Source organism: Triturus cristatus, chromosome 6 (genome assembly GCF_964204655.1).
Source record: "Triturus cristatus chromosome 6, aTriCri1.1, whole genome shotgun sequence".
NCBI lineage: Eukaryota > Metazoa > Chordata > Amphibia > Caudata > Salamandridae > Triturus > Triturus cristatus.
The window spans coordinates 556,225,655-556,252,763 of NC_140589.1; the positions used below are offsets into that span (position 1 = coordinate 556,225,655).

A 27,109-nucleotide genomic window follows, 5' to 3' on the forward strand; every position below is an offset into this window, starting at 1 on the left:
TCCACTCTATAACGCTCCTCCACTAAGACCCTCTGGGCCTCCCTCCTTGAACGGATCAGAGGAGCCCGCGTACGGCACCGCCGACGTGAAGTCAGTGGAACCGAACGTGGAGCCGGAGGTGTCTGGGTCGGCGGCGCCGGACGCGGCGCCGAGTGAGTCGGCAAAGGCGTCGAGGAAGGCTCGGAAGAAGGTCGATCCAATCGAAACCGAGATGGATCCCCAGACGGCGCCGGAAACTGCCACGAAGGCGCCATCGGCAGAAAGGGCATAAACGGGGCCTGAGCATAATGCTGCGGCACTCCCAGAGTATATGCCATAGGACCCACGGGACCAGTAGGTGCGCCGGATGGGAAGGCAGCCCGTTGGAAAATCCCATACATCGCATTTAAAAAATGCGTCGAATCCGCACCTGGAGTCGGGAACTGCGGATAAGGGAATAATCCCGGATACGGTTGAGGAGTACCTGTACCGGAGCCGCAGTGTCCTCAACAGGCACCGCAGGATCATTCGGCTCTGGAGAAGGCTCTTTCTCTTGCTCTTGCTCGGCCTCCGAAGCCAAAGACTCCACTGGAACCGGTGACTGCACCGGGGACCGCGCCGGAGTCCGCTTCGGCGAAGGAGATCCCTCTGGAGACTTAGACGGAAAAGGTGACACATCCTTACTTCGACGTCGAGGCAAAGTCGATCTCGACGCCTTGCTCTTCGAAGACCGGCGCCGAGAGGAATGCTTCCTCTTCTTATGATGTTTCTTCGACTTCGAAGAATGCGAAGTCGATGACTCCGATCTCGATCTTCCCTTCTTCCTACCTCTCTTCTCCTTCTTAGCCTTGGCCATGAAGAGCTTCGCCTCCCTTTCTTTCAAGGCCTTGGGATTCATCCTTCTGCAGCTGGAACAATCTTCCACGTCGTGGTCGGATGAAAGGCACCACAAGCAATCTTCATGGGGGTCTGTCATGGACATGTGGCCCCCACATTCCCTACAGGGTTTAAAACCAGACTTCCTAGTTGAAGACATGACCATTTTCTCCAACAGTAACCACTAAACGACTACAAAGTAGCCGAAGAGTGCTGGAAAAACCGTTGTGCGTCGACGGCGCGGAAAAAAGGGAACTGACGTCATCACGCCGACGTGGCTCTCTTATGGCTCCGGTGACGTCATACGGAGTCGCGAGCGGAGCCGATGCATTGTGACGTCATCGGCGTAGAGAGCTGGGGAAAAAAGTTCTGTAGAATGCTGCCGCAGGGGATATTCACAAGGTGAGGAATCCACTGGCAGATGTATCCATCAGAAATAAATGTTACAAAGTAATATTTTTATACAAAAAAGTTGACCTTGGATTCAGTCTTTGTGTGTAATCCCCCCCTCCACCCTCCCAAAAGATTCAATCAGATTTTACCTTACAAAATGTGAATGGGGAGAAGTGCACTATCATTTCATCTGTTATAGTCCAGATACAGGGGCAAACTTCTCTTTATCCCCAAATCGAGATGACAGACCCTTCTAGAATGGGGGTCTTTGGGTACTGTAACAAATAAATTTCCAAATAGTCCACATTAGTACATTTTTCATGAACCATTTCAAAAGGTCAGATCGATAACTTTCAACTGCAAAAGTACCCAAGAAATAATGAAATACAAGACAGAGTCATCACGCTTTCTTTAAGTTGTTACTTTGACAATGTGCAATGAGACCACTGAATAGACATAAAAAAAGTTAATTGACCTTTATATTTCAATAATAGAAAATAACTGATCTGTTCAGTGAATTAAACCAGAAGGAAGAACATCTTAAAATGTTTTTACACTGGTATCCCCTAAATGAAAATTATGTTTACCTGGGCTACATATGTATATGTGTGTAATGCAGATGCTATGAACACTAGCAAGTCATTCTGCCTTATATAATGTATAATCATTTATCCCTTTGACAAAACAAAACTGTCAAAAGACCTTTACCAGTGCATTGTTACTGCATGTACCAAAAGAGAATAAATGTAATCAACTATTCACAATATGATTCTAATTCGACCAATATCTAGCATTTCATCAATGAAGATTGTGCACTGTACAGCCAGTCAAGGCAGTGATAACTATGCAAGTACTCCACTGCACTGTTTCTCCGTCTTTGGCACAATAAACATAGATTTGAGATTGATACAAGAATTCAAGTCTGAAAAAATAGACTTATAAGTATTTTCCAATGTGGATATACATGTATAAATATATTACACACACACATTTATATACCTCATAATACAACATACATGTACTTGACAAAACTGGGATAGAGCATAGATCTGCGCTAGGCCATGTGCGTAGCTTTCATACTCAGTTGCCATTTAAATTAAAAATACCTGTAGATTATCAGAATTGAGTTAATCCCATTGTTCGACCTTGCAATTATATTTTACAACAACTCATTGCAAAATTATTCAGGGAATTCAGACATCGGTAGCCAATAAAAACTTCTTATGTTGCCAAAAATAGAGTCACTTTCCATTGGTGCATTTAAAGTTCTACTACCTCTGTACACATGCAGGTTATAAATTCCTTGAGTGTTTCTTTCATTAGGCATTAACCAAACAACAATGCAATCGAAAACCCTATTTTGAACATAATAAATATCAAATGTTTAAAATATGTCTTTTCAAAGAATCTGTAAGATTTCTTTGCAATAACATCCATCCTTTTAAGCCTCAGTAGCAGCAAAAAGGCAGATGTTTTGGATCTGATTATGTACACATTCTACCCAATTTACAATTGTGCAAATATGTTTGGTACAAGCTACCAACCAATCAAATTTGCCTTTGCTTTTTCAGTCAACTTTCGAACTCTTCCCCGGCTTGAAGTTCCAAAAGTTAAAGATGTGTCTTCAAACAAAAGCTGCCTTTGCTCTTCTTCAGAATCTTCTTCATTGTAAAAAGCAGTTCTTTTCCCCTGGTTTCTAGTTCTCATGTGTGGCTCAGACTCTTTAAGTTCATTAACCTGATCTTCCACAGGGTCGTCTTGTTTTTTGTCGCTGCTTCGTGTCTTCATTTTAATGCTTTCAGGACGTATGTGTTCAGACTCGCACTGCTGAACCTTCACCTTGGGTTTCCTGCCCCTTCTGCCTTTTTGGGGTAACGAACATTCCCCCATGGTACCTTCAGAATGAGTACTGCAAGAAGCCGCACTAACAGATCCGATATTGTTATTAAGATCGCCTGTCAATATGGCCTGGATTTGATGCATCGGTTCATTCTTCGAGTCTAAACCTTGAAGCTTTCTCTTGGGTTTCCTACCTCTTTTTTTGGGCATTACTACCTCAGAATTATTTTTGTCAATGCAACGGTCCTTTTCCATTTTCGGCTTTCGACCAGGCTTTCTCCTCACGATAACTGTTGGGCGCTCAACACCATTTCCGTTCATCTGAACACATTCCGATTCCAACTTAATATCTTTGCTCTCAGCTACAAGGAAAGTAATAGCAAAACACAAAGTTAAAATAAAGTCCTCAAAGCTTTTGCAAACCCCCACCCACCGTCCCTAAAAAACAGTGTAACACACCTTTAGCAATGTTAGTTCTATTGCAGAACTGCTTTTTTTTTTTAATTTCAAAGGTATTTTATTAAATGTTATAAACTATTTTATTAGAATATATACTCGCACAGCCCTCGCCCAAAGTGACTACAAAACGCTTTCGCACGACACAAGAAAATGTTGAAGACAGACTATTGCTTCTGCCTCGTTTTTTTTTTTTAAACAAAAGCTCACTGAGGTACACAGAGAAACGCAAAAATCTTTACAACAAAGCAGAGGACCATGGGGAGGAGACTATTTACAGATAGATAAAAATGTGGGACAAATGGAAAGCTTTTATTTCTTCCCTTAAAGTCAGAAGCGAGAGAGAATCTCAGAGGACGAGGGAGGAACTTCTAACACTAAGGTTTAGAAGGAGAATGCCATACGAAAGTTGTTTACTTTTAATTTAAAAAAAATCTGGAGCATGATTTACCAGCAAATACCTCATCTGTTGCATATATCAGGCGCCAGGCGGGGTGGGGAAACTTCAGGCATATCTCTCCGCAGTGCAACGTGGTCTGGCTCCTAAACGCCGCCATAAACGGGTCATTGAGAAGTCACTGGTGCCACATAGCATCCACCCTAACGCCTCAATGAAAGCTCCCAGTCTATCTTTTTTCCCTGTCCTTAGAGGCGAAGGCGAGGAAATTACATCAATTGTTGAGGCTGTAGTGCAGTGCAACAATCTACACTGGCACCTTATTATAGAGACCTATGATCATGGGCCAAAATGGCGTGGGTGAGGGGGCTGGAGGGCAGGATCGGTGGGAAAGCTGTCTGGGTCCTCAGCACTAGTTAGGCCTGGCAAGAAGTTGTGTAGGACGGTTGCACTGACAGGGCCTGCAGATCACTTGTGCGGCATACAGAGGGGATGGCAATCAGGAACACCAGTAGTGACCGTGAGCAACTATGCATCCTCTCAAAGGGCATGCACATACGGAATGTCAACACTAAGAACAAGTCCCATTGGAAATGATAAATGGCTTTGGGGAAACATGCTAATCGGACCTTGATAACACACACCACATACATACATACATAGAGAGGGCTGACAGCTGACCTTTACTTGTGTCCACAGCAAGGTCAGCCTGGACTCACGTAGAACAAACAAACTAGTTACTTACCTTCGGTAACAATATATCTGTAAGATACGTATATAAGTTATGGATTCCTCACCTTAGAATTACCCCTAGGCGTCAGAATGGATCCAGAGAATTTTTCTTCAGCAGTACCCTTGCGTGTCGGTAGGTGGCTTCGGTTGACTCTGCATTCATCGTTGGCGTCTTGGTCACCGGAATGACGTGCGGTATCTATTTTGACGCCGCACCTGTGCACTGACGTCAGTTCTTTACACGACATTCCACGCCAGAAGCGCAGAGCCATGCACGACACTGACCTGCGTTGCACTAATATGTTCCCTGAAAGATAGTCCCTTACCCTAGAAGTCAGTTCGCAGAACGGGGAGAATGGGTGGGGCGTTGAGGAATACATAACTAATATATGTCTCTTACAGATATATCGTTACCGAAGGTAAGTAACTTGTTCATCTGAAAGAGACTATTAGTAATGGATTCCTCACCTTAGAATAGATACCCCAGCAATACCAACCCTGGAGGTGGATCTGCAAACTAAGTTCACACCAGAAAGTTTTGGAGTAATGAATGACCAAAGAAGCGGTCTCTCTGGACTTGTCTGTCCAGACAGTAGTGTTTAGTAAACATGTGCAATGAAGCCCACATAGCTGCCTGGCAGATGTCATGAAGGGGGACTCCATGTCCCAAAGTAGTAGTTGCTGCCGTCCACCTGGTGGAATGGGCGCGCAACCTCATTGGAGGTTCCTTTTTCGCTAAGGAATAGCAGATTTTGATGCAAAGAACGACCCATAGAGAGATGGTCTGTTTTGGACAGCCTGACATTTCTTGGCACCCACATAGCCAACAAAGCGCTGGTCATCCCCCCGGAATTGCTTTGTGCAATCCAGATAGAATGAAAGTGCACGTTTTAGATCCAGATGGTGGAGCGTCTCTTCCTCCTTAGAGGATGTGGGGGCGGGAAGAAGGTGGGCAAAGTGATGGTCTGCCATGTGTGGAAAAAGGTAACCACTTTGGGAAGGAAAGGCCTAGTGCAAAGGACAACTTTGTCCGGATGAACAGCCAGGAAAGGAGGTTTGGAAGAAAGGGCCTGAAGCTCACTCACCCAACGAGCAGACGTGATGGCAGTTTTAAGTATCAAAAGTCTGAGAGGACGGTTATGCAGCTGCTCGAAAGAAGCGCACATAAGATAGGTCAGAACCAGGTTTAAGTCCCACTGGGGCATTACGAAAGGAATTGGAGGAAACAAGTGATTAATGCGCTTAAGGAAACTATTTATAATAGGGGTGGTCAGGAAGCCTAAGAAAGGCTGATATATAGCCTTTTAGAGTGCCCAGAGCAGAGCCCTGCTGGGCCAAAGAAAGAATGAAGAGGAGAACCTCTGAAAGAGGGGCAGAAAGGGGATCTACAGCGTTTGGTGCGCACCATGCCACAAACTTGTTGCATCTACAGGCGTATACCGTTTTGGTGGAGGGAGGCCTGCCTGCCAACAAAACGTTGCAGACTTCAGGAGGAAGGTCAAAAGCTGTCAAATGTCGCCGCTCAATTTCCATGCAAGGAGGTGGAGGCTGGACAGGTTCGGGTGGAGGACTGTCCCCTGCTGCTGCGACAGAAGATGCTCCCGAAAGGGCATTCTGATCGGAGGATCGATGGCCATGTGCAAGAGCTCAGGATACCAAACTGTCTGTGCCTAGGCCAGAGCCACAAGAATGACTTGGGCCCGGTCGTGCTTGATCTTCTTCAGCACTCTGGCTAGAAGTGGTATAGGCAGAAAGGCATACAGAAGACCGCAACTCCACTTGTGACGAAAAGCATAGCCGGGCGAGTGCCGTCTTGGAAATTCCAAAGCGCACAACTGCTGACATTGCGAGTTCTCTTCGGTGGTGAATACATCAAACCAACGCTTTCCCCACCGCTGAAAGAGACCTTGCACCAGCTCAGAGTGAAGACGCCATTCGTGATCCATCATGCACCGACGGCTGAGTTCGTCGCCCTGGGGTTCAGAGAACCAGCCACTTCCAGAGATGAAGTGCCTTCTGACATAGGGTCCACGACCGCACCCCGCCCTGTTTGTTGCCTTACCACATGGCGGCGGTTTTGTCCACGAAGAACAAGTTATTTACCTTTGGTAACGATGTATCTGTAAGAAACATTAGTTAGTTAGATTCCTCACCTCAGAATATCCCCAGGCGTCAGACTGGATCCGGAAGATTTTTCGTCAGCAATACCCCTTGCGCGTCGCTAGGCGTCGTCTGCGGCTCCGCATCAGTCGTCGGCGTCGTGCGCCGGAATGACGTCGTCGGAGTACTTAGACGCCACCCTCGCGCGCTGACGTCAGTTCTTGTACATAGCCTTCCGCGCCAGGAACGCAGAGCCATGCAAGATACCGACACTGGTGCCAAAAAAGTCTAAGGCCCTGAAAGGGATAGCCTTGACCCTAGATGTCAGTTCGCAGAACGGGGAGGATGGGTGGGTCGGTGAGGAATCTAACTAACTAATCTTTCTTACAGATACATACTTACCGAAGGTAAGTAACTTGTTCATCTGAAAGAAACACGTTAGTTAGATTCCTCACCTTAGAATAGATACCCAAGCAATACCATCCCTGGTGGTGGGTCTGCGAACCAAGATCACACCAGAAAGTCCTGGAGGACAGAACGGCCAAAGAAGCCATCCCTCCGGACTTGGCTGTCAAGGCAATAATGCCTGGCAAACGTGTGTAGCGAAGCCCACGTTGCCGCCTGACAGATGTCCTGCAAAGGGACACCCCGTCCCAAAGCAGTAGTAGCCGCTGTGGCCCGAGTAGAATGGGCGCGCAGCCCAACAGGAGGGTCCTTTTTTGCCAAGGAATAACAAATTTTGATGCACAAAACGACCCACCGAGAGATGGTCCGTTTGTGCACAGCTTTCCCCTTCTTAGCACCCATGTATCCAACGAAAAGTTGGTCGTCCACCCGGAACTGCTTTGTGCGGTCCAGATAAAAGGAGAGCGCACGTTTTGGGTCCAGACGGTGGAGCCTCTCTTACTCTTTGGAAGGATGCGGAGGCGGAAAGAAGGTGGGCAAGGTGACAGACTGCCCAAGATGAAAGGGGGTCACCACTTTCGGAAGAAAGGAGGAACGAGGCCGAAGGACAACCTTGTCCGGATGAACAGAGAGAAAAGGAGGCTTTGATGATAAAGCCTGGAGCTCACTCACCCGTCTAGCCGAGGTGATGGCTACCAGAAAAGCAGTCTTAAGCGTCAGCAGACGAAGAGGACAATTATGAAGAGGCTCAAAGGGAGCGCACATTAGAAATGTGAACAAGATTCAAGTCCCACTGAGGCATTACAAAAGGGACAGGAGAGAACGTGTGAGTAATGCCTTTTAGAAAGCGTGTAACTACAGGGGACTTGAAAAGAGAAGGCTGATCAGGAAGCCGCAAGAAGGCAGAGATGGCAGCAAGATAACCTTTCAAGGTGCCCAGGGCAGAGCCCTGCTGGGCCAACGAAAGAAGAAAGAGGAGAACCTCAGAAAGAGGGGCGGAAAGGGGATCCACAGCCTTTGCTGTGCACCATGCCACAAATTTGTTCCACCGGCAGGCGTATACCGTCTTGGTGGAGGGACGCCTGGCTGCCAGAATATCAGACTTCAGGAGGCAAGTCAAATGGCATCAACTGCCGCCGCTCAATCTCCACGCATGGAGGTGGAGGCTGGACAGGTTCGGGTGGAGGACCGTCCCCTGCTGCTGCGACAGAAGATCCTCCCAAAGGGGCAGACGTATCGGATCGGTCAACATACTGAGTAGCTTGGGATACCAGTACCTTCGTGCCCAATCAGGAGCCACCAAGATAACTTGGGCCCGGTCGTGCCTGATCTTCTTCAGCACTCTGGGCAGAAGTGGTATAGGCGGAAAGGTGTACAACAGACCGCAACTCCACTCGTGACGAAAAGCGTCGCCGAGCGAGTGCCGCCTTGGAAATTCCAACGCGCAGAACTGCTGACATTGCGCGTTCTCTTCGGTGGCGAATAGATCTAACCAAGGCTCTCCCCACTGCTGAAAGAGACCTTGCGCCACTTCGGAGTTCAGACGCCATTCGTGATCCATCATGCACCGGCGGCTGAGTTTGTCTGCTCTGGCGTTCAGAGAGCCCGCCAGATGTTGAACCACTAGGGTGACGCCCTGGTGTTCCAGCCACATCCAGAGGCGCAGAGCCTCCTGACAAAGGGTCCACGACCCCAACCCGCCCTGTTTGTTGCAATACCACATGGCGGTGGTGTTGTCCGTGAACACCTGCACGACACTTCCCCTGACAGAGGGAAGGAAGGCTTTCAGTGCAAGTCGGATCGCTCTCAACTCCAACAGGTTGATGTGGAGACGAGACTCCGCCGGAGACCAGAGGCCTCTGATCTCCGCCTCTCCCATATGGCCACCCCATCCCAGGAGGGACGCATCCGTCACTACGACATGCTCCGGTTGGGAAAGGGAGAGGCTCTTGCCCTTGACCCAATCGCGGTCCGTGAGCCACCACTGCAACTGCTGTGCAGTGCCCTCCGAGATCAAGACATGGTCGGACAGGTTGCCGTGATGCTGGGGCCCACTGAAACTTCAGGTCCCACTGCAGAGCCCGCATGCTCCGCCTGGCGTGATGCACTAGTAGGATGCAGGAGGCCATCAGCCCCAGAAGCCGCAACACTAGCCTGACCGAAACCCAGGATAGAGGCCGAAAGATGGGAATCAGGGCCTGTATATCCCAGACCCGCTGTTCCGGTGGATGGACCCGGAACTGCGCCGAATCGAGAACCGCTCCGATGAAGAGGAGCTTCTGAGAGGGACTCAGGTGTGACTTCGGCACGTTGATGGAAAACCCCAGCAAATGCAGGAGATCCGCCGTAGTCTGGAGGTGGGAGACGACTGCCTGGGGCGAGCCCGCCTTCAACAACCAGTCGTCGAGATAGGGGAAGACTGGAACCCCTGATCTGCGCAGATGAGCTGCGACCACCGCCATCCCTTTCGTGAACACCCGAGGGGCACTCGTAAGGCCGAAGGGGAGCACGGTAAACTGAAAGTGCTCCTGACCCACCGTGAACCGCAGGTAACGCCGGTGGTGTGGAAATATGGATTTTTCTGATCAGTTATGTCCCCTATCTTGGACCCCAACGGTTTCATGTATGAATCATAAGTACATGTATGTTCCCTCCAGTTCCAGTTATGAAGACGCAAACACATGTGCGTCCACCGTCAACACGTCCTCTTTCAGATCCGCCATGAATAGGCCGGATATTCCATTCCTAAGTATGAAAGGCCACCGGCTTTATATGGTTCACTTATGCCATTTTACAGTCCAGGCGAGTAGGCCCTGATTCTGCCATCAAGCTTTTCCTGCCTTCTGCCTCTGAGAGCTCCAGTCTGAGCCTGCATCTGTATCCATGAACTTTGTCCTCATTCTCTGCGCAGCTAACGGTGCCTGACATCAGCTTGTCGCCTGCCAAAAACTGTATTTCACCTTCGAAATTATCTGCTCCGCTCCCTGCCCAATGCATTCCTGTCTAGTAGTTTAAGTAAACATTCTTCCAGCTACCGAGCAAAGGCCCGGCTTCTCTGTCTTTATGCAAGTAATTCATAGCCCTATTATTATGGAAGACTTCTGCCCTCGCATCTAGTGTAGACACTTAGACGCTTGTACACGCACTAACAGTCAGTATAGTCAGTATAGAATAAGATTCTACTCTAAGAGACCTCTCTTTTGGATAACATAGTTCTTTAAACATAGGATGTTAGATATGATTTGGGATTAGGTTGACTTGACCCTCCAGACATCTGTCGCCACATGTAGAGTTAAATGTCAAATCCCCTTCACCCCCTAGTCGCACGTCAATCATACGTCATGCTGCTGCGCGCGCATTTCTGCCAAGTATTTCTGCTGACATTGCAAAATTCTTTCATGGAACCACCCTATTATGACATCATACCCGATGACGTTCTTTAGTTACACCCGGTTACGCCCACTTTTGCTACGCATGTATGTTTTATCTTTACTATCAAATGTTACGCCTCCTGCATTTGCTTCACTGTAATGCCTATTGTATAAAAGTGATTACTTATCAATAAAGTATGTACTTCACTTCCTGAACCTCCGTGGTGATGGAACCTGGAGTCCACGATTTCGAATCGTCCATTGGAATAAAGCCCATTCCGAACCTCTAATATCACGGATTTTGCCTCTTATTTTACTGAGCTATTTTTATTATTTTTCTGTATCAAATTAAGTCCCGGTAATTAAATTATTTACCACATGAATGGCGCCCGAACAGGGACACTTTCTCATCTCACGCGCCGGCGGTGCGTTGCAGGCCCGGTCTCCTGCCACAGCTGGACGGACAACAACGCGTACCAGCAGGATTTCCTGTATCTCCCTCCGGTCAAGCGGGGGCGACTGAGGCTGCGATCAACACCCAGACGAGGCGGTGAGAAGTGCGAAGTATCCCGACTAGAGCCTAGCTGAGAGAGCAAGATCCGAGGTATACAGAGGCCCACCAAGTTCCGAAGTTCCGAGGTTTCCGATGTTCCGAAGTTTCCGAAGTTTTCGAGTCGAGTCGAGTCCAGTTCAGTTCAGTTCCGTTCCGAGGCCTTCCGTTCCGAGCTACCCGGTGAGTACCATTACTGGGGAGGCGTCCTGGCGTGCACATAAGTTGTGCCGGTCCAGACGGGTTTGGGTACACAAATCCGGTCTGCACTGTTTTAGCAGTGTATCTGTACTGTTTAGCAGTATATCTAGTATATCAAGTATATAAATTCAGAATAATTCAGTTAATGCCGAGGATTATGTTTTGTGATTAAGTTTTCTTAGATCGTCATCATCGTTGTTGCTCATTTAAAACGTTAAATGTTAAATGTGTTAATACGTCCTGCATATTGTGGTGTGAATGACTGTTCATTATTGTGTTTATTGTATTAAGTTTGTTCAAGACCAAGTATCAGATCAGTTCTCAATATGCCGCTCTTTTCGAAACTAAGACAGATCACAACTAGAAAAGGGGTACTCGAAGAAGCTGTTCCCATTCCTCCTAGGGACACTCCAGGGTACTTCATGTATCATAAACATGGCCTAGACGCCATATTATTTCTTGATCTATGGGTAGACTACACTAAGGAATTACCAGAAAGTCAGAGGTGGCCCGCAGCTGGGACCTGGGATGCAGATTGCATCGTGAAAGTAGAGGAAGAATTATGGAAAAGGAAAGCCAGACAGTCACAGAAAGACGCCATTGAATTATGGCGTAAAGAATCGTATAGACGTACAGAAAAAGCACGTAGACAGGAAGAGAGGAGTAAGGAAAATTCAAATAAAGTCCGAGAAAATCTATTAATTGAAGAAGGTACACGAGTGAAATCAGAACAAGTAGACAGACAAAGAAATGCCCTTATGAATGGTATGTATCCCCTTCTGGCCGAGGGATTACCTAAGGCTACTCCGGAGATACCAAAAGACTTGCCACCCCCATTGTTCCCAATAAAAATGCATCCTAAGGGGCATCCTAGAACAGCAGAAGATGTTTTTCTTTCCTCATATTTAGATGACGCAGCTCCCGAGAATGCTAACCCCGCCCCACATAGACCGTCTGCCGGGGAGGTTCAACGCCAAGATCCTGTATCTGTATCCCTACAGCATCAAATCCTGACACAAGTTCCGGCAAGCACATCTGTTTCCACATCTGTTCCTACAGCTGCTTCTACAGCTGTGTCCACACCTATAGTTGCTGTATCGCGTTCAACGAATCCTTTCACGCCCGATACCCCAGACGGGGCTACCGGAGGTGCTACCAACATTTTTTCTACGCCACCCAGAATAAATAAACTTACTTTTCAAGAATCAGCACATCCACGTACCCCCAAACTCATAAATTCCCGCACGCTTAAGGAACTTCTTGTAGATTGTAGATATGACCCTGTGCCCGTAAAAGAGGACGAAATGATCCTGGCATCATTACGTATCAGACGAGCTGCGGTGTATTTAGGAAAGCTACCAGGAATGACTATGCATCTAGACAATATATATCATTTTGTCCAAACAGGGCGAGATTCTGAATGTATTAACAGAGCTATGGAATACCAGAAAGTGGAGATACAGGGGGAACTGTTACGTTTCCTCATAAATTGTGTAATCAGAAATCAAGACCGACCGGGGGTAGATCCGGAAATAATGCAAACCCTTACCAGATGGAGCCAGAATATATCAGAAGGGAGACATGATAGGCAAAAATGTATAATAGCCATGTGCCGAAAGATCCGTTAAGAAATAGAACGCCTACATGAAGAGAGATTAGCGGTAGACCAGTTTGAACAAAATGAGGAGGAGGAAGGATCAGGACTGCCCACAGGACAGTCAGAAACCATAGCCTATGTAGGTAGAGGAAGATCTTGTAATAGTACTAGATGTTTCACTGACCCGATACGTCCGATATGTCCAGATAATAACAGGAATTTCCAAACACCTATAATAAATATAAGGTCCCCCGAGCATTCGTTCCAAGCCGCTGACAAATTACTCCGAGAACGAAGGGGTTATCATTTACTCGATTCTATGGATGAACAAGAATTAGCCAGGTCAGCCGTTCATTGGGTTGACAGTCCCGGAAAATATGGTGATGATACAGTAGCACACACATTTTTGAACCTCACCCCAGATGAACAGCGTTTAGCTGGGATTTATATGATTCAACAACTTCTTATACTTTATAAAAGCCAACATTCCGATCCTGGTCCTTTACCTGATATATTGACTGAATTACTCACGAATAGATGGAGAGGTTCAGGTACTAAGTTAATTAGAGAAATACTAGAATCAAGAAAGCAGTACATTCTTTTTGTATGCCCAGAACATGTCTCACTGCCCATCAAGGAAAGAACGACGTATTACATGGACAGACAGAATCCCTTACGAGAAGTACACCCAATAAAGGGCGAGGACAATCAGTTTAAACGTGTATATGTATATACGCCCATATCGAAAATAGAATTGTTAGAAATGAAGAAAGTGGTACCCAGTCATGACAAAGACCCAGCGGGTTTTCACCGAGAAATTAAAGACATGTTACTCATGGGAGAGTATACCTATCCCGACATTATGACAATATTAAAGGTATTAATGCCTGCTGGCATTTATGAAAAACTTAAGGAAAAAGAGTGGGAGGTGGGAGACCAAAAGATAGAATGGACAGCATTAGAAGCAGAAGAAAAGGCCCGAACTGCAGGAGCAGGGCTTGGGGATAAAACTAAAGCACTACCAGGTTTACTAGTACAGGTACTGCCACGTTTATTAACCACGAAAAAGGAAGACTGGGGTGCAATCTCAGCCTGTAAACAAAAGCAAGATGAAGACACTAGTGATTTCTATGCCCGATTCGAAAAATGTTTTGGTATAAATAGTGGTATAAAAGCAAGTAGCGAGTCATACCCACATCTGTTTGTGACAAAATTAGTTGAAAATTCCTTGCCCCAGGTGAAGAATAGAGTATTAAAATTCGAGAGTACCTGGCAAGGTAATACCCCATCACAAATGTTACAAATGTTACAGTACCATTACAATAGAATTAGAGAGGAACAAGAAAATGAACAGAGACGCATGAAAGACACAAAAATGAAAATGCTAGTCTCCCAGACAGTTCCAGCTGAAGGTCATAAAAAGGGTACGACACAGTCCGGTGATTCAGCAGGACCTGTAAAAGGGACATGCAACTATTGTAAACAACCAGGTCATTACATACACGATTGCCCAGTCTTGAAGCGTAATATCGCCACAGGTAAAACACAAGAAAGACCACGGCCACCTAGACAGGATCAGAATGAAAAAGGAGCACCGCAGCATGCACAGTCCATGCCAGCTCCACAACAGTCTATACAGTTTGTGCCAGCTGCACCAGCGCTGCCTGTTGCTGCCACACAAACCACGACACGACAGCTGTACCAGACCGCACAGTATGACTTTCCTGATTATCAACGATACGCATGAACCAGCCTAGAGAGGGAAGTTGACTTACCCCTTATCGAGGTCCCTGTAGACCAAGAAGGACCTTATGTACATAGTGAACTATTAGGCCAAGATAGAAAATTTTTACTTGATACAGGGGCAAGTCGAACAACTATAAAACGTAGTGAAGTTCCAGGGGCACCCCTCTCAGGCTCACAGAATATTTCCCTTGGTTTTTCAGGAAAACCTATTGTTAATGAAGTATCACAGCCTCTTCCACTTACGATAGGACCCTTGACCCGAACTACAGATTTATTGCTTACTAAATCATGTCCAGAAAACTTGTTAGGTATAAAAACACTGAAAGCTCTAGGAGCTATAATATGTTGTTCTCCGGAAGTAGTAAGATTGTTTTTACGTGATTTCAAAGGTCACTATGTGTCTCGAGACATGGATCCCCGACTGCAGACTTTACCTACACATTTATGGGCACAAGGCCCTACAGATGTGGGTTGCATGAATATTACACCATATCGAGTTACACTAAAGGCAGGAGTGGTACTACCACGAATGCGACAATACAAGTTACCACCAGATGCTGTAGTGGCTTTACTGCAAATTATTGACGAGCTCATTGTCCAAGGAGTGGTTGTGGAAACAGACTCCAATGTATGTAATTCCCCGATAATTCCGATTCTTAAACGAACAGATCCAAAGGCCCCGCCAGTATATCGATTGGTTATTGATCTGCGCGAATTGAACAAATGCATTGTGCCACAATTCCCTGTGGTCCCAGATATCTCGTCATTACTGACAGCTATTGATTCCGAAGCAACATTCTTTACTGTAATTGATCTCAAGAATGCCTTTTTCAGCGTCCCAATAGATCCGGAAAGCCAATACTTGTTCGGATTTAGTTTAAATGGACGTAGCTTTAAATTCACACACGCACCTCAAGGATTTACAGAAAGCCCCAGCATCTATAGCCAAGCACTGAAACGAGAACTTGACAGTATCCACATGCCAGTCAACACTGCCCTGCTTCAATATGTCGATGATCTGCTGATCACCGCTAGAAACGAACCTGAATGTGAGAAAGCATCACTGACGGTATTACAATTTTTGGCCGAAAAGGGGCACAAGGTGTCCCCTTCTAAGCTGCAATTCTGTGTCCAGCGAGTTGTTTACCTTGGTCACTCGCTGTCCAAGGAGGGGAGGCAGCTTACACCAGATCGCATCCAGCTAATTGCAAATATGCCAATACCCAAGACACAAAAGGAGGTGCGGGCTTTCATAGGCCTCACTTCATATTGTAGGCAGTGGATCCCTCAGTATGCATTTCTAGCAAAACCACTCATTCAATTGACAACACAGGAGGCAGCCACATCGACTGTTCTCCCTTGGACTCAGGAACATGCACAAGCTTTTGAAGGCCTAAAGAAAGCCTTATGCCAAGCACCTGTTCTAGCAACACCATGTTACAATAAACAGTTTACACTCTTTGTTACAGAACGCGAAGGTACTGCCTTGTCTGTACTCACACAGGAACAAGCAGGATCACACAAACCATGTGCTTATTTTTCTAGTACATTAGATCCCGTAGCTCAGGCTTTGCCTGCATGCCTAAAATCAGTGGCAGCAACAGCTTTAGCAATCAGACAAAGCGATGCCATAGTATTAGGACATCCATTGACAGTACAAGTACCACACGCAGTAGAGGTTCTCTTGAACCGCACACAAACACAACACTTGACTATAGCACGACTCACTGGTTACGAATTAACATTGTTTCAGCCACATATAGAAATCAGACGTTGTAGTACATTGAATCCTGCCACACTGTTACCTGTAAATGGAACAGACCCACTTGCACATGATTGTATTGAAGTTATCACTATCACGACGAAACCCAGACAAGATTTGACAGACGTTCCATTGTCAGACCCAGACCTGACCTTGTATGTAGATGGTTCATGTATGAGAACAGGTACAGGAGAGTTAGTGGCCGCTTATGCAGTCACAACAGACGCTGAAATCATTGAAACAAATTGTATAAATACCTTGTCCGCTCAAGCAGCAGAGCTCATCGCTCTGACACAAGCCTGTATTCAAGCCACAAATAAAAAAGTCAACATATACACTGATTCACGTTATGCATTCGGAGTTGTACATGACTTCGGCGTGCTGTGGCGAGAGAGAGGTTATTTAACTTCTCACGGTGCCCACATTCAGCACGGACCCCTCATTCATGCCTTATTAGATGCAATACATCTACCCACTGCAATATCAATTATGAAATGTAAAGCTCATACGAAAGTTACTGATATCATTTCTCAAGGCAATGATCTAGCTGACAGAACAGCTAAACAGACTGCTCAAACTCAAACATCCGACATGACAAAGACAATAGTCCCGACACCAACACATTGCATGATGGTTAAGGATCCCGCTCTTGACGTAATTGACATACAGACACATGCTACTCCAGACGAAATAAAGAAATGGACTGAATAAGGAGGGATCCAAACGGATCAAGGATGGATGACAAAGGAAAAATCTGTGTGGTTCCTTCCTGATTCAATGGTCCAAGTCGTTATTAACACTGTACATAGTCCAGCACATCTAGGAGAAAAAGCTATGCTAGACAGCATCCAACACATTTGGTTCAACAAACATTTACGAGCAGCAGCTAAACAAAAAGTCCGTACCTGTATGATCTGTTGTCAGTTTAACCCAGGAAAAAGCATTCCCGTAGAACAGGGTGGATTTCAGCCTCCTGATCACCCTTTTGAAGTCCTCCAGATGGATTATATCCAGATGGAACGATGTCGAGGATTCAAATATGTTCTCGTAGTTGTCTGTGCTCTTTCCCGTTGGACAGAGGCATACCCGGTTTCAGATTACACTGCCCCGACTACTGCCAAACTGTTAGTTCGAGAATTCTTCCCACGGTACGGTTTACCACGTGTTGTCTACTCAGATAACGGCCAGCCGTTCTCATCCGAACTAATGAAACACGTTTCACTTTTGTTAGGTTATCAGTGGAAGTTTCACTGTGTCCGACACCCCGAGGCAGCAGGTCTCGTGGAAAGACATAATCAGACCCTAAAAATTAGATTGTCCAAAATTTGTAGAGAGAAAGGTGTTGACTGGGTAGTAGCTTTACCCGTTGCACTCTTTTACATTAGAATGGTAGCACACTCTCGAACAGGGCTATCCCCTTATGAGGTGATCTTCGGTAGACCACCAAATATGTGGGGGACGCCTATACCACGCAAAATAACTGATATTGACTGTAATATGCTGACAGATTACTTGGCTTCCTTGATGTCTGCACTACAATCTTGTCGTTCACAGGTAGCTGCAGCTTTTCCCGACAACACTGAGGTGAAACCCCATGACGTAATTCCAGGAGATTTGGTCTTAGTGAGGAACTTTGATCGGAAGTCTCAGCTGGATCCTAGGTGGAGGTCGCCTCAGCTCGTATTGCTAACGACGAGGACAGCCGTAAAGATCGAAGGTCGAAAAGGCTGGATACATTCAAGTCATATCAAGAAATTTCATGGACTACCATCAGATGTAAACGACACACCTTGCGTGTCTTCCCCGAGTGACTCTAAACTTCCTTTGGTTGAATTGAATAGTCGTGAACTATATAAACTAAAACTCAGGTCTAACCAGTCAGGCAATTTGATTGTTTAAGTCCTCTCCAAGGTGAAGCGGTCGAATTTGTCTCTGACATGTATCCCTTAGACCTGTACAGAGAAAGAAACAAAAGGATAAAGCTGAAACGACATGCGTACTGTAAATCACTGCGTAGTCATTGCACAGTGACGTTATTAATTCTGTTTTTCCTAAGTCTTTTAATAATTACTGCAAGTATATTGTTGCACATATGTTATCCTATTTCTAGACGTGTTTATAATGTTACTGCTGAACATTCTTTTAGTGAATTACCTCCGCATGAATAGTCATATAGATTTGCGCTGCGCAATAACACTTTCATTAGTATGTTACATCATTCCCATCAGGTTAGCAATGCTACAAATTGTTGGATATGTGGCCGACTCCCTCCCTATCAGAATTATAAAGGAATTCTACCTCTCTTTCCATACCCGTTCACACACAACGGCTCCTGTGGAGCATGGTTTAGTTTAATTAATTCCCAAGATTCGAACTCCGCAGTTTATCAAGACAACGGGGTATGGGGAAATCTGAACTTAGTTTTACTTAAAGTCTGCCACCCCAACAAGGAGGGACTTCCCAAAAGAACAGGAACTGATCTAGAAAATGAAGTATATGGATTAGGTAATTTTACGCTTAATCTCTTGATCTTGAATGTCGAATCCGAAGCTACTCCAATTTTGCCCGCCATGTCAGTATTTCCAGTAAAAGGTGAATTATGTGTAAGAAAGAATGGTTCCATACATATGGGCCATAGTAGATGCACCACTGTAATAGAATTTAGTGATCAAGGCAAGTCGACATTTAGAGCTTCCCGCCATTCCTATTTTATATGTGGTCAGACGGCATATATACGTCTGCCTCTAGATTGGGATGGTACCTGCTACATCGGATTCCTTTTGCCACCTGTTTTCCTAGCTCCTCCTGATTATCACAGAAATACTCATTTAGTACACAATAGAGAAAGGAGAGATCTCCCAATAGTCGATTACACTGAAACAGCATGGGAAAAATACACAGATTTCAATAAAGGTCTCTTTCCCTATATAGGTACCGTTACTAATAGTAAGCTGATACGTAGATTAACTAGAACCCTTGAAGCAGTAGTGAACGAAACTATTTCCGCCTTAGGCAATTTAACAGAAGAGCAGTCTGCTATGCGGATTGTTGTGCTTCAAAATCGTCTTGTCCTTGACGTCATCCTGGCCGATAGGGGCGGAGCTTGTAGGGTCATCGGATCAAGTTGTTGCATTTTCATACCAGAAAATTCGCCATCTGTATATAAAGCCATAACCCGCCTTCATAAGATTGTAAGCCAGATACACCAGAATCCAGGCACCTGGACTTGGTCCGGTTGGTTTTGGAGTGTATTATCTACCTTTGGATGGAAGGTCCTATCCTTCCTAGGTATTGGCTTTCTCATACTATTCAGTTGCTGTCTATGTCTACAATGTGGACCAGCGATCTGTGGTCTGTGTGCCACATCGTGTATTCCACCACCAAGATTTCGTTCGTCCCAGAAGAAAAAAGAAGAACAAATGATGCTATATGAACAGATCAACGGATTGATGAAGATTGATATCTCTTAACGGGCAAGTAGGGGACAAGGAGGGAATGTGGAAATATGGATTTTTCTGATCAGTTATGTCCCCTATCTTGGACCCCAACGGTTTCATGTATGAATCATAAGTACATGTATGTTCCCTCCAGTTCCAGTTATGAAGACGCAAACACATGTGCGTCCACCGTCAACACGTACTCTTTCAGATCCGCCATGAATAGGCCGGATATTCCATTCCTAAGTATGAAAGGCCACCGGCTTTATATGGTTCACTTATGCCATTTTACAGTCCAGGCGAGTAGGCCCTGATTCTGCCATCAAGCTTTTCCTGCCTTCTGCCTCTGAGAGCTCCAGTCTGAGCCTGCATCTGTATCCATGAACTTTGTCCTCATTCTCTGCGCAGCTAACGGTGCCTGACATCAGCTTGTCGCCTGCCAAAAACTGTATTTCACCTTCGAAATTATCTGCTCCGCTCCCTGCCCAATGCATTCCTGTCTAGTAGTTTAAGTAAACATTCTTCCAGCTACCGAGCAAAGGCCCGGCTTCTCTGTCTTTATGCAAGTAATTCATAGCCCTATTATTATGGAAGACTTCTGCCCTCGCATCTAGTGTAGACACTTAGACGCTTGTACACGCACTAACAGTCAGTATAGTCAGTATAGAATAAGATTCTACTCTAAGAGACCTCTCTTTTGGATAACATAGTTCTTTAAACATAGGATGTTAGATATGATTTGGGATTAGGTTGACTTGACCCTCCAGACATCTGTCGCCACATGTAGAGTTAAATGTCAAATCCCCTTCACCCCCTAGTCGCACGTCAATCATACGTCATGCTGCTGCGCGCGCATTTCTGCCAAGTATTTCTGCTGACATTGCAAAATTCTTTCATGGAACCACCCTATTATGACATCATACCTGATGACGTTCTTTAGTTACACCCGGTTATGCCCACTTTTGCTACGCATGTATGTTTTATCTTTACTATCAAATGTTACGCCTCCTGCATTTGCTTCACTGTAATGCCTATTGTATAAAAGTGATTACTTATCAATAAAGTATGTACTTCACTTCCTGAACCTCCGTGGTGATGGAACCTGGAGTCCACGATTTCGAATCGTCCATTGGAATAAAGCCCATTCCGAACCTCTAATATCACGGATTTTGCCTCTTATTTTACTGAGCTATTTTTATTATTTTTCTGTATCAAATTAAGTCCCGGTAATTAAATTATTTACCACAGTGGGCCGGCAGGACGGGGATGTGGAAATATGCGTCCTGCAAGTCCAACGCTACCATTAAGTCTCCAGGGTCGAGGGCAGCTAGAACCTGAGCCAAAGTTAACATTTTGAACCTTTCCTTCCGGAGGAAGGCATTGACGTTCCGGAGGTCCAAGATAGGGCGCAGGCCCCCTTTGCCCTTCTTGGGAACCAGAAAGTAGTGGGAATAACAACCACGACCTACTTCTGGGCTCGGAACGCGCTCGACGGCCCCCTTGGCCAAGAGGGCCGAAACTTCCTCGTGGAGAAGATTCAAATGATCCCCCGAGATACGGTGGTGCTGCGGTGGCATGGCTGGAGGGGGTCATCTCGAAGGGGAGGGAGTAGCCCCTTCGGACAATTTGCAGCACCCACCTGTCCGATGTGATGGACCGCCAGTGGAGCAGGTGATGGCGAACTCTGCCGCCCACTGGCGTGGAATGGGCCTGAAAGCTCGGACTAGGAAGACTTTGAGGCGGATGCTGCCGGGGTGGATGTGGGCTGACCGCGTCGTCCTCCAGAACCGCCTCGGCGGAAACCACGTCCGCGCGCAGGCTGGTTCTGCGGCTGGTGGCTAGGCTGACGTGAGGAGGCACCCCTTCCTTGGCCACGAAAGGGGCGAAAGGCGGAAGTTTGCGACCGCGGGGCCGAGAGGCCCAAGGACTTGGCCGTAGCCCGGGAGTCCTTAAAGCGATTCAGCGCACTGTCCGCTTTCTCACCAAAAAGGCGAGTGCCATCAAAGGGCATGTCCATGAGAGTGCTCTGGACATCCCCCGAAAAGGACGTGGACCGCAGCCAGGCGTGACGTCTAAGCGCCACCGTGGTAGAAATCGCCCTACCCAGCGAGTCCGTAGTGTCAAGCCCACATCGGATTGCATGTCGTGCTGCATCCCTCCCATCGGCCAGAGCCTGGGTAAGTCGTGTCTAGGCCTCCTCCGGACACAGGGGCAGCACGTCCTCCACTGTATCCCACAGAGTGGGAATAACGGTCCAAAAGACAGGCGGTGTTCAAGGACCGCAGACCCAAACTAAGGGAGGAGAACAGCTTTTTGCCAAACTGTTCCAGTCTCTTGGAATCCCGGTCCGGCGGAGCGGTCGGGAAGGAGGATTGGGAGGTAGAAGCCTGGATAACCAGGCTCTCGGGGGTGGGGTGTTGGGACAGAAAACTGGGGTCGCCCGGAGCAGGGCGGTGGCGCCTGGCGACGTTCCTGTCCACAGGAGAGACTGTGGAGGGCTTGGACCAGGTGCCCTGCAGAACGTCAATGAGGGCCTCATTGAATTGCAGCAGAGGCTCAGTGGAGCTTGCTGCAGACTGAAGCACCTCAGTGAGGACGTTAGTCCTCACAGCCACGGCAGGCAGCTCGAGCCCAAGGGCTGCGGCCGCCTTGCGCAGCACCACAGAGAAAGCAGCACCCTCCTCCGAAGACACAGTCGGAGGAGAGATGAATCCAGTGTCTGGTGAGGTATCCAGACCACTGGCCTCCCCCAGTTCATCTGCCCAGTCCTGTGACAGCTGACCTTGAACGGCCATAGGGTCATCGGACCCCTCCCAGTCGCCCCCGTCATCCGATTCCTGGTAAACAGGAGGAAGGATCGGAGCCGGACGATAGACATAATGTGTCTCTAACGGCGCCGTACGCGGCGTCTATCGACGCCGTAACAACGCCGGATCTGGAGCGGGGCTGAACTGGAGCTCGACGCCGAGCGGAGCCGGCGTCGGAGGTGGAACCGGTGCCGATGCCGGCGGAGGAGGCGTGACTAGGTCGACCGGCGTTGGCGGGGACGAGTCCCTCGGGAACCTGCGGCGTCGGAGCCGGCGACGGCGCCGGAGTCGCCGGCATGCAAGGTTGCCCAGTCGGGTCCGCGGGGCCCGAAGGCGCGCCAGCGGGCGTCGACGGCGGAGCCAGGCTCCTCATGGCCGAGAGGAAGGCACTGACTTCCGCCGGCGTCGCGTCAGTCCCAGGGACCGGCGGGTATGGGGACTTACGCGGCGCCTGCGGCGCCGCTGGAGCCGCGGGGGTGGAACCACCCTGACCCTCGGCCGAGTCGCACGACCGGCGAGGGGAGTCCGAAGAGCGGTGTCGCCTCTTGGACTTCTTGGAGTGCTTCGACTTACCCGAAGACTTGGAGCCAGGCGAGCGATGATGACGTCGGCTGCGGCTCCGCGACCGATCCTTGGACCTCCTCCTGGACCGGGATCGAGAGGGGCGCGGAGCCGAGTGGCGAATCTCGAGGAGCTTACGGGACCGCTCCCGTCTAGCCTTCGAGGTCAGGGCCTTGCAGTCCGAACAAGACTCCGCGTCGTGGTCGAGGCCCAAACAGTAAAGGCACCGGCGGTGATGATCCGTAACCGACATCAAGCGGTTGCAGTCAGCACAGGCTTTGAAACCAGGCATCCTACCGGCACCGGAGTCGAGACAAGATCAAAAAGGATCAAAAAACTTAGTCAAAAAAGACTAAAAGGGGTAGCTCTCCCGGATCTGCGCTTACTGGCGCGGAAAAAAGAAGAACCGACGTCAGCGCGCGAGGGCGGCATCTAAGTACTCCGACGTCATTCCGGCGCACGACGCCGACGACGGACGCGGAGCCGCAGACGACGCCTAGCGACGCGCAAGGGGTATTGCTGACGAAAAATCTTCCGGATCCAGCCTGACGCCTGGGGATATTCTAAGGTGAGGAATCTAACTAACGCGTTTCTTTCAGATCACATGCACTACTCTCCCTTTGACATAAGGAAGGAATGCCTTCATTGCAAGACGGATTGCTCAAAGCTACAGGAGGTTGATGTGGAGCCCGGACTCCGCTGGAGAGCAGAGGCCTCTGATCTCCGCCTCTCCCATGTGACCGCCCCACCCCAGAAGTGATGCATCTGTCACCACTGTGAACTCAGGCTGGGGAAGGGAGAGGGACCTGCCGTTGACCCAATTCTGATTCGTCAGCCACCACTGCAATTGATGTGCAGTGCCCTCCAAGATCTGGACAAAATCTGAAAAATTCCCCTGATGCTGTGCCCACTGGAACCTCAGGTCCCACTGCAGAGCCAGCATATGCCACTGGGCATAGTCCATCAGCAGGATGCAGGAAGCCAAGAGGCCCAGAAGCCTCAGGGTCATTCTGACCAAAACCCGGGATAGAGGCTGAAAGATCGGAATCATAGCCTGAATATCCCAGACTCGCTGCCTGGGAGAATAGGCCCAAAATTGCGCTGTGTCCAGAACCGCTCCGATGAAAATGAGCTTCTGAGAGGGAATCAGGTGTGACTTCGGCACGTTGATTGTGAACCCCAACGAATGCAGGTCAGCCGCAGTCTGGAGGTGGGAGACGAAAGCCTGGGGCGAGCCCGCATTCAACAGCCAGTTGTCAAGATGGGGGAAGACTGGAATCCCTGATCTGCGCAGATGAGCTGCGACCACCGCCATCACTTTTGTGAACACCCCGAGGGGCGCTGGTAAGGCCAAATGGGAGCATGGTAAACTGAAAGTGTTCGTGGCCTACCGTGAACCGTAGGTAAGTCCTGTTAGCCAGCAGGACGTGGATGTGAAAATAAGCGTCCTGCAAGTACAACGCTACCATCTAGTCTCCAGAGTTGAGGGCAGACCGGACATGAGCCAGTGTCAACATTTTGAACTTCTCCTTCCGGAGGAAGCGGTTGACGTTCCTGAGATCTAAAATAGGACCCAGGCCTTTGTCCTTTTTGGGCACCAGAAAGTAGTGGGAATAACCACCACGACCTACATTCTGGAGCAGGAACTCGCTCGATGGCTCCCTTGGCCAAGAGAGCTGTAACTTCCTGTTGGAGAAGGGCCAGGTGATCCTCCGACATGCGATGGAGTTGAGGTGGCATGGGTGGAGGGGAAGTCTCAAAGAGGAGGGAGTAGCCCTTTCGGACTATCTGCAAAACCTACCTGTCCGACGTGATATTGAACCAGTGGGGGAGGTGATGGCGAATCCTGCCGCCCACTGGCAATTGATGGGCCTGAAAGGTTGGACTAGGAGGTTTTGGAGGCTGCTGCAGAGGAGGGGGGGCTGGTGGACTGGCCCACCTGCCCCCAGACCCATGACGGTGGGTCCCACATCTCCGCCCACGCAGAGGATGGACAGCTTGCGCAGGCCTGTGGCTCTGGGCGGAACATGGCAGGGCACCCGTTCCGTAGTCATGAAAGGGGCGAAAAGCAGACTGCGCTGGGCAGGAGGTGGAAGTGAGGCCTAAGGATCTGGCCATAGCCCTAGAATCCTTCAAGCGCGTTGTCTGCCTTGTTGCCAAACAGGTGATGGCCATCAAAGGGCATGTCCAAAATTGTTGCTTGGACATCCCCCGAAAAGCCAGTGGACCTCAACCAAGCGTAGCGTCTCAATGCTAACGACATGGAAATCGTCCTGCCCAGTGAGTTGGCAGTGTCCAGTCCACACTGGATGGAGAACTTCGCTGCGTCTCTCCCTTCAGCAACAGCACGGGAGAGCACGGCCCAGGCCTCCTATGGGCACTGGGGCAGCACCTGTGCATCCGTGTCCCATACCGAGTGGGAGTAACTGCCCAATCAACATGCAGTGTTCACCGACTTCAGTCCCATGCTGGAGGAAGAAAACATCTTCTTCCCACAGTGGTCCAGCTTCTTGGATTCCCTATTAGGGGGTTCGTTAGGGAATGCACCCTTGGACGTTGAGGCTTGGACTACCAAGCTCTTAGGGGCAGGATGGGAAGAGAGGAAAATGGGGTGGCCCGGGCCGGGCGGTGGCATCAGGCAATCATCCTGTCCAAAGGAACCCCTGTGTTGGGATTGGACCTAGATGGCAATAGGATGTCCGTAAGGGCCTTCTTGAACGGCAGCAAGGGCTCTGAGGAGGTTGTTGCCGGTTGAAGCATCTGTGTCAGGAGGTTAGTCCTGACCGCCACCGTAGGGAGCTTAAGGTTTAGGGCCTCGGCTGCCCTACGCAACACCACTGCGTAAGATGCACCCTCCTGCATAGCCATGGTATAGAGAAATACCATGCCAAGGTCTGGTGAGGTATCCAGACCACTAGCCTCACCCAACTCCTCTCTCCAGTCCAGTTCCTCCAACTGGTCTGCAAGAGGGTCCACAGACCCCACCCAGTCCTCCTCACCTTCTCCTGTGAGCCACACAGGCAGTAGGAAACATCAGGGGAGAACAGGAGTACAAAATTACTGGTCGGCGACGGTCCCGGCGTCGGTCTGGCTCCGTGTCCTCATCGAGGGGGAGGCCGGGGTCGACACCGGCTGGGGACACAACCAGCGTCAGAGGCGGCGGGGATGTCGTCACTGGATTCAGCGCCAGAGGTGTCACGAGGTCGACCAGCGCCGATCCGAATCCAGGCCTGGATCCTTGAGGGTCCTGCAACACCGGAGCTGCTGACATCGAAGGCCTAGAGCCCCCAAAGGAATCCGCAGGGCCAGAGGACGCGCTGGCGGAGTCAGGATGCCCAAAGATGGAATGCAAGGCTTCGTAAACGTTTCGAAGCCGAGCAAGGGTCGCTCTGGCTCCCGTAAAGAGAGAGGGCCAGAGTAGACCCAACAGGCTCTGCGGGTGGAGCCAGACTACTACTGTCTGCTTCCCGCGTCGTGTCGGCTAACTGACAAGGAGCACGCGAAGTGCGACAATGCTTCTTCCCCTTCTTATTGTGGTTCGACTTACTCAAAGACAAAGACTTTGATGACAAGTGGTGGTGGTGGTTCCACGACCGGTTCCATGACCTCCCTCTCGACCAGGGCCTCGAGAAGCTTTCGGGACCGCTCCCGCAAAGACTTCGGGTTCATGGCCCTGCACTCTGAACGCGACTTCGGGTTGTGGTTGCGCTCCGTGCACCAAAGGCACACGAGGTGCGGGTCTGTGGCCGACATCATTTTGCGACAGGAGTTGCAAGCCTTGAAGCGGGTCTGACGTGACATCCCTCCGTGCACCAGGAGTCTATCGACTCAAAAAAGGTGTTGGCAAAATTCACAAAAACGTAGTCAAAAAGTGACTCGAGGTACCGCTCTCTCCGGATC

At 48.6% G+C, this 27,109-nt stretch overlaps 1 protein-coding gene across 4 annotated transcripts in view; it reads right to left on the reverse strand.

The window, feature by feature from the left end:
* Positions 1 to 1,642: 1,642 nt before the first annotated feature.
* PHIP (PHIP subunit of CUL4-Ring ligase complex) overlaps positions 1,643 to 27,109 on the reverse strand; it is a 1,862,070-nt gene continuing 1,836,603 nt past the window's right edge. For all 4 annotated transcript variants that reach the window (XM_085610989.1, XM_085610988.1, XM_085610991.1 and 1 more), the window contains exon 42: positions 1,643 to 3,449. In XM_085610989.1, coding sequence (XP_085467115.1) covers positions 2,785 to 3,449 — 665 coding nt within the window. In that variant the 3' untranslated portion in view covers positions 1,643 to 2,784. The remainder of the gene's footprint in view (positions 3,450 to 27,109) is intronic.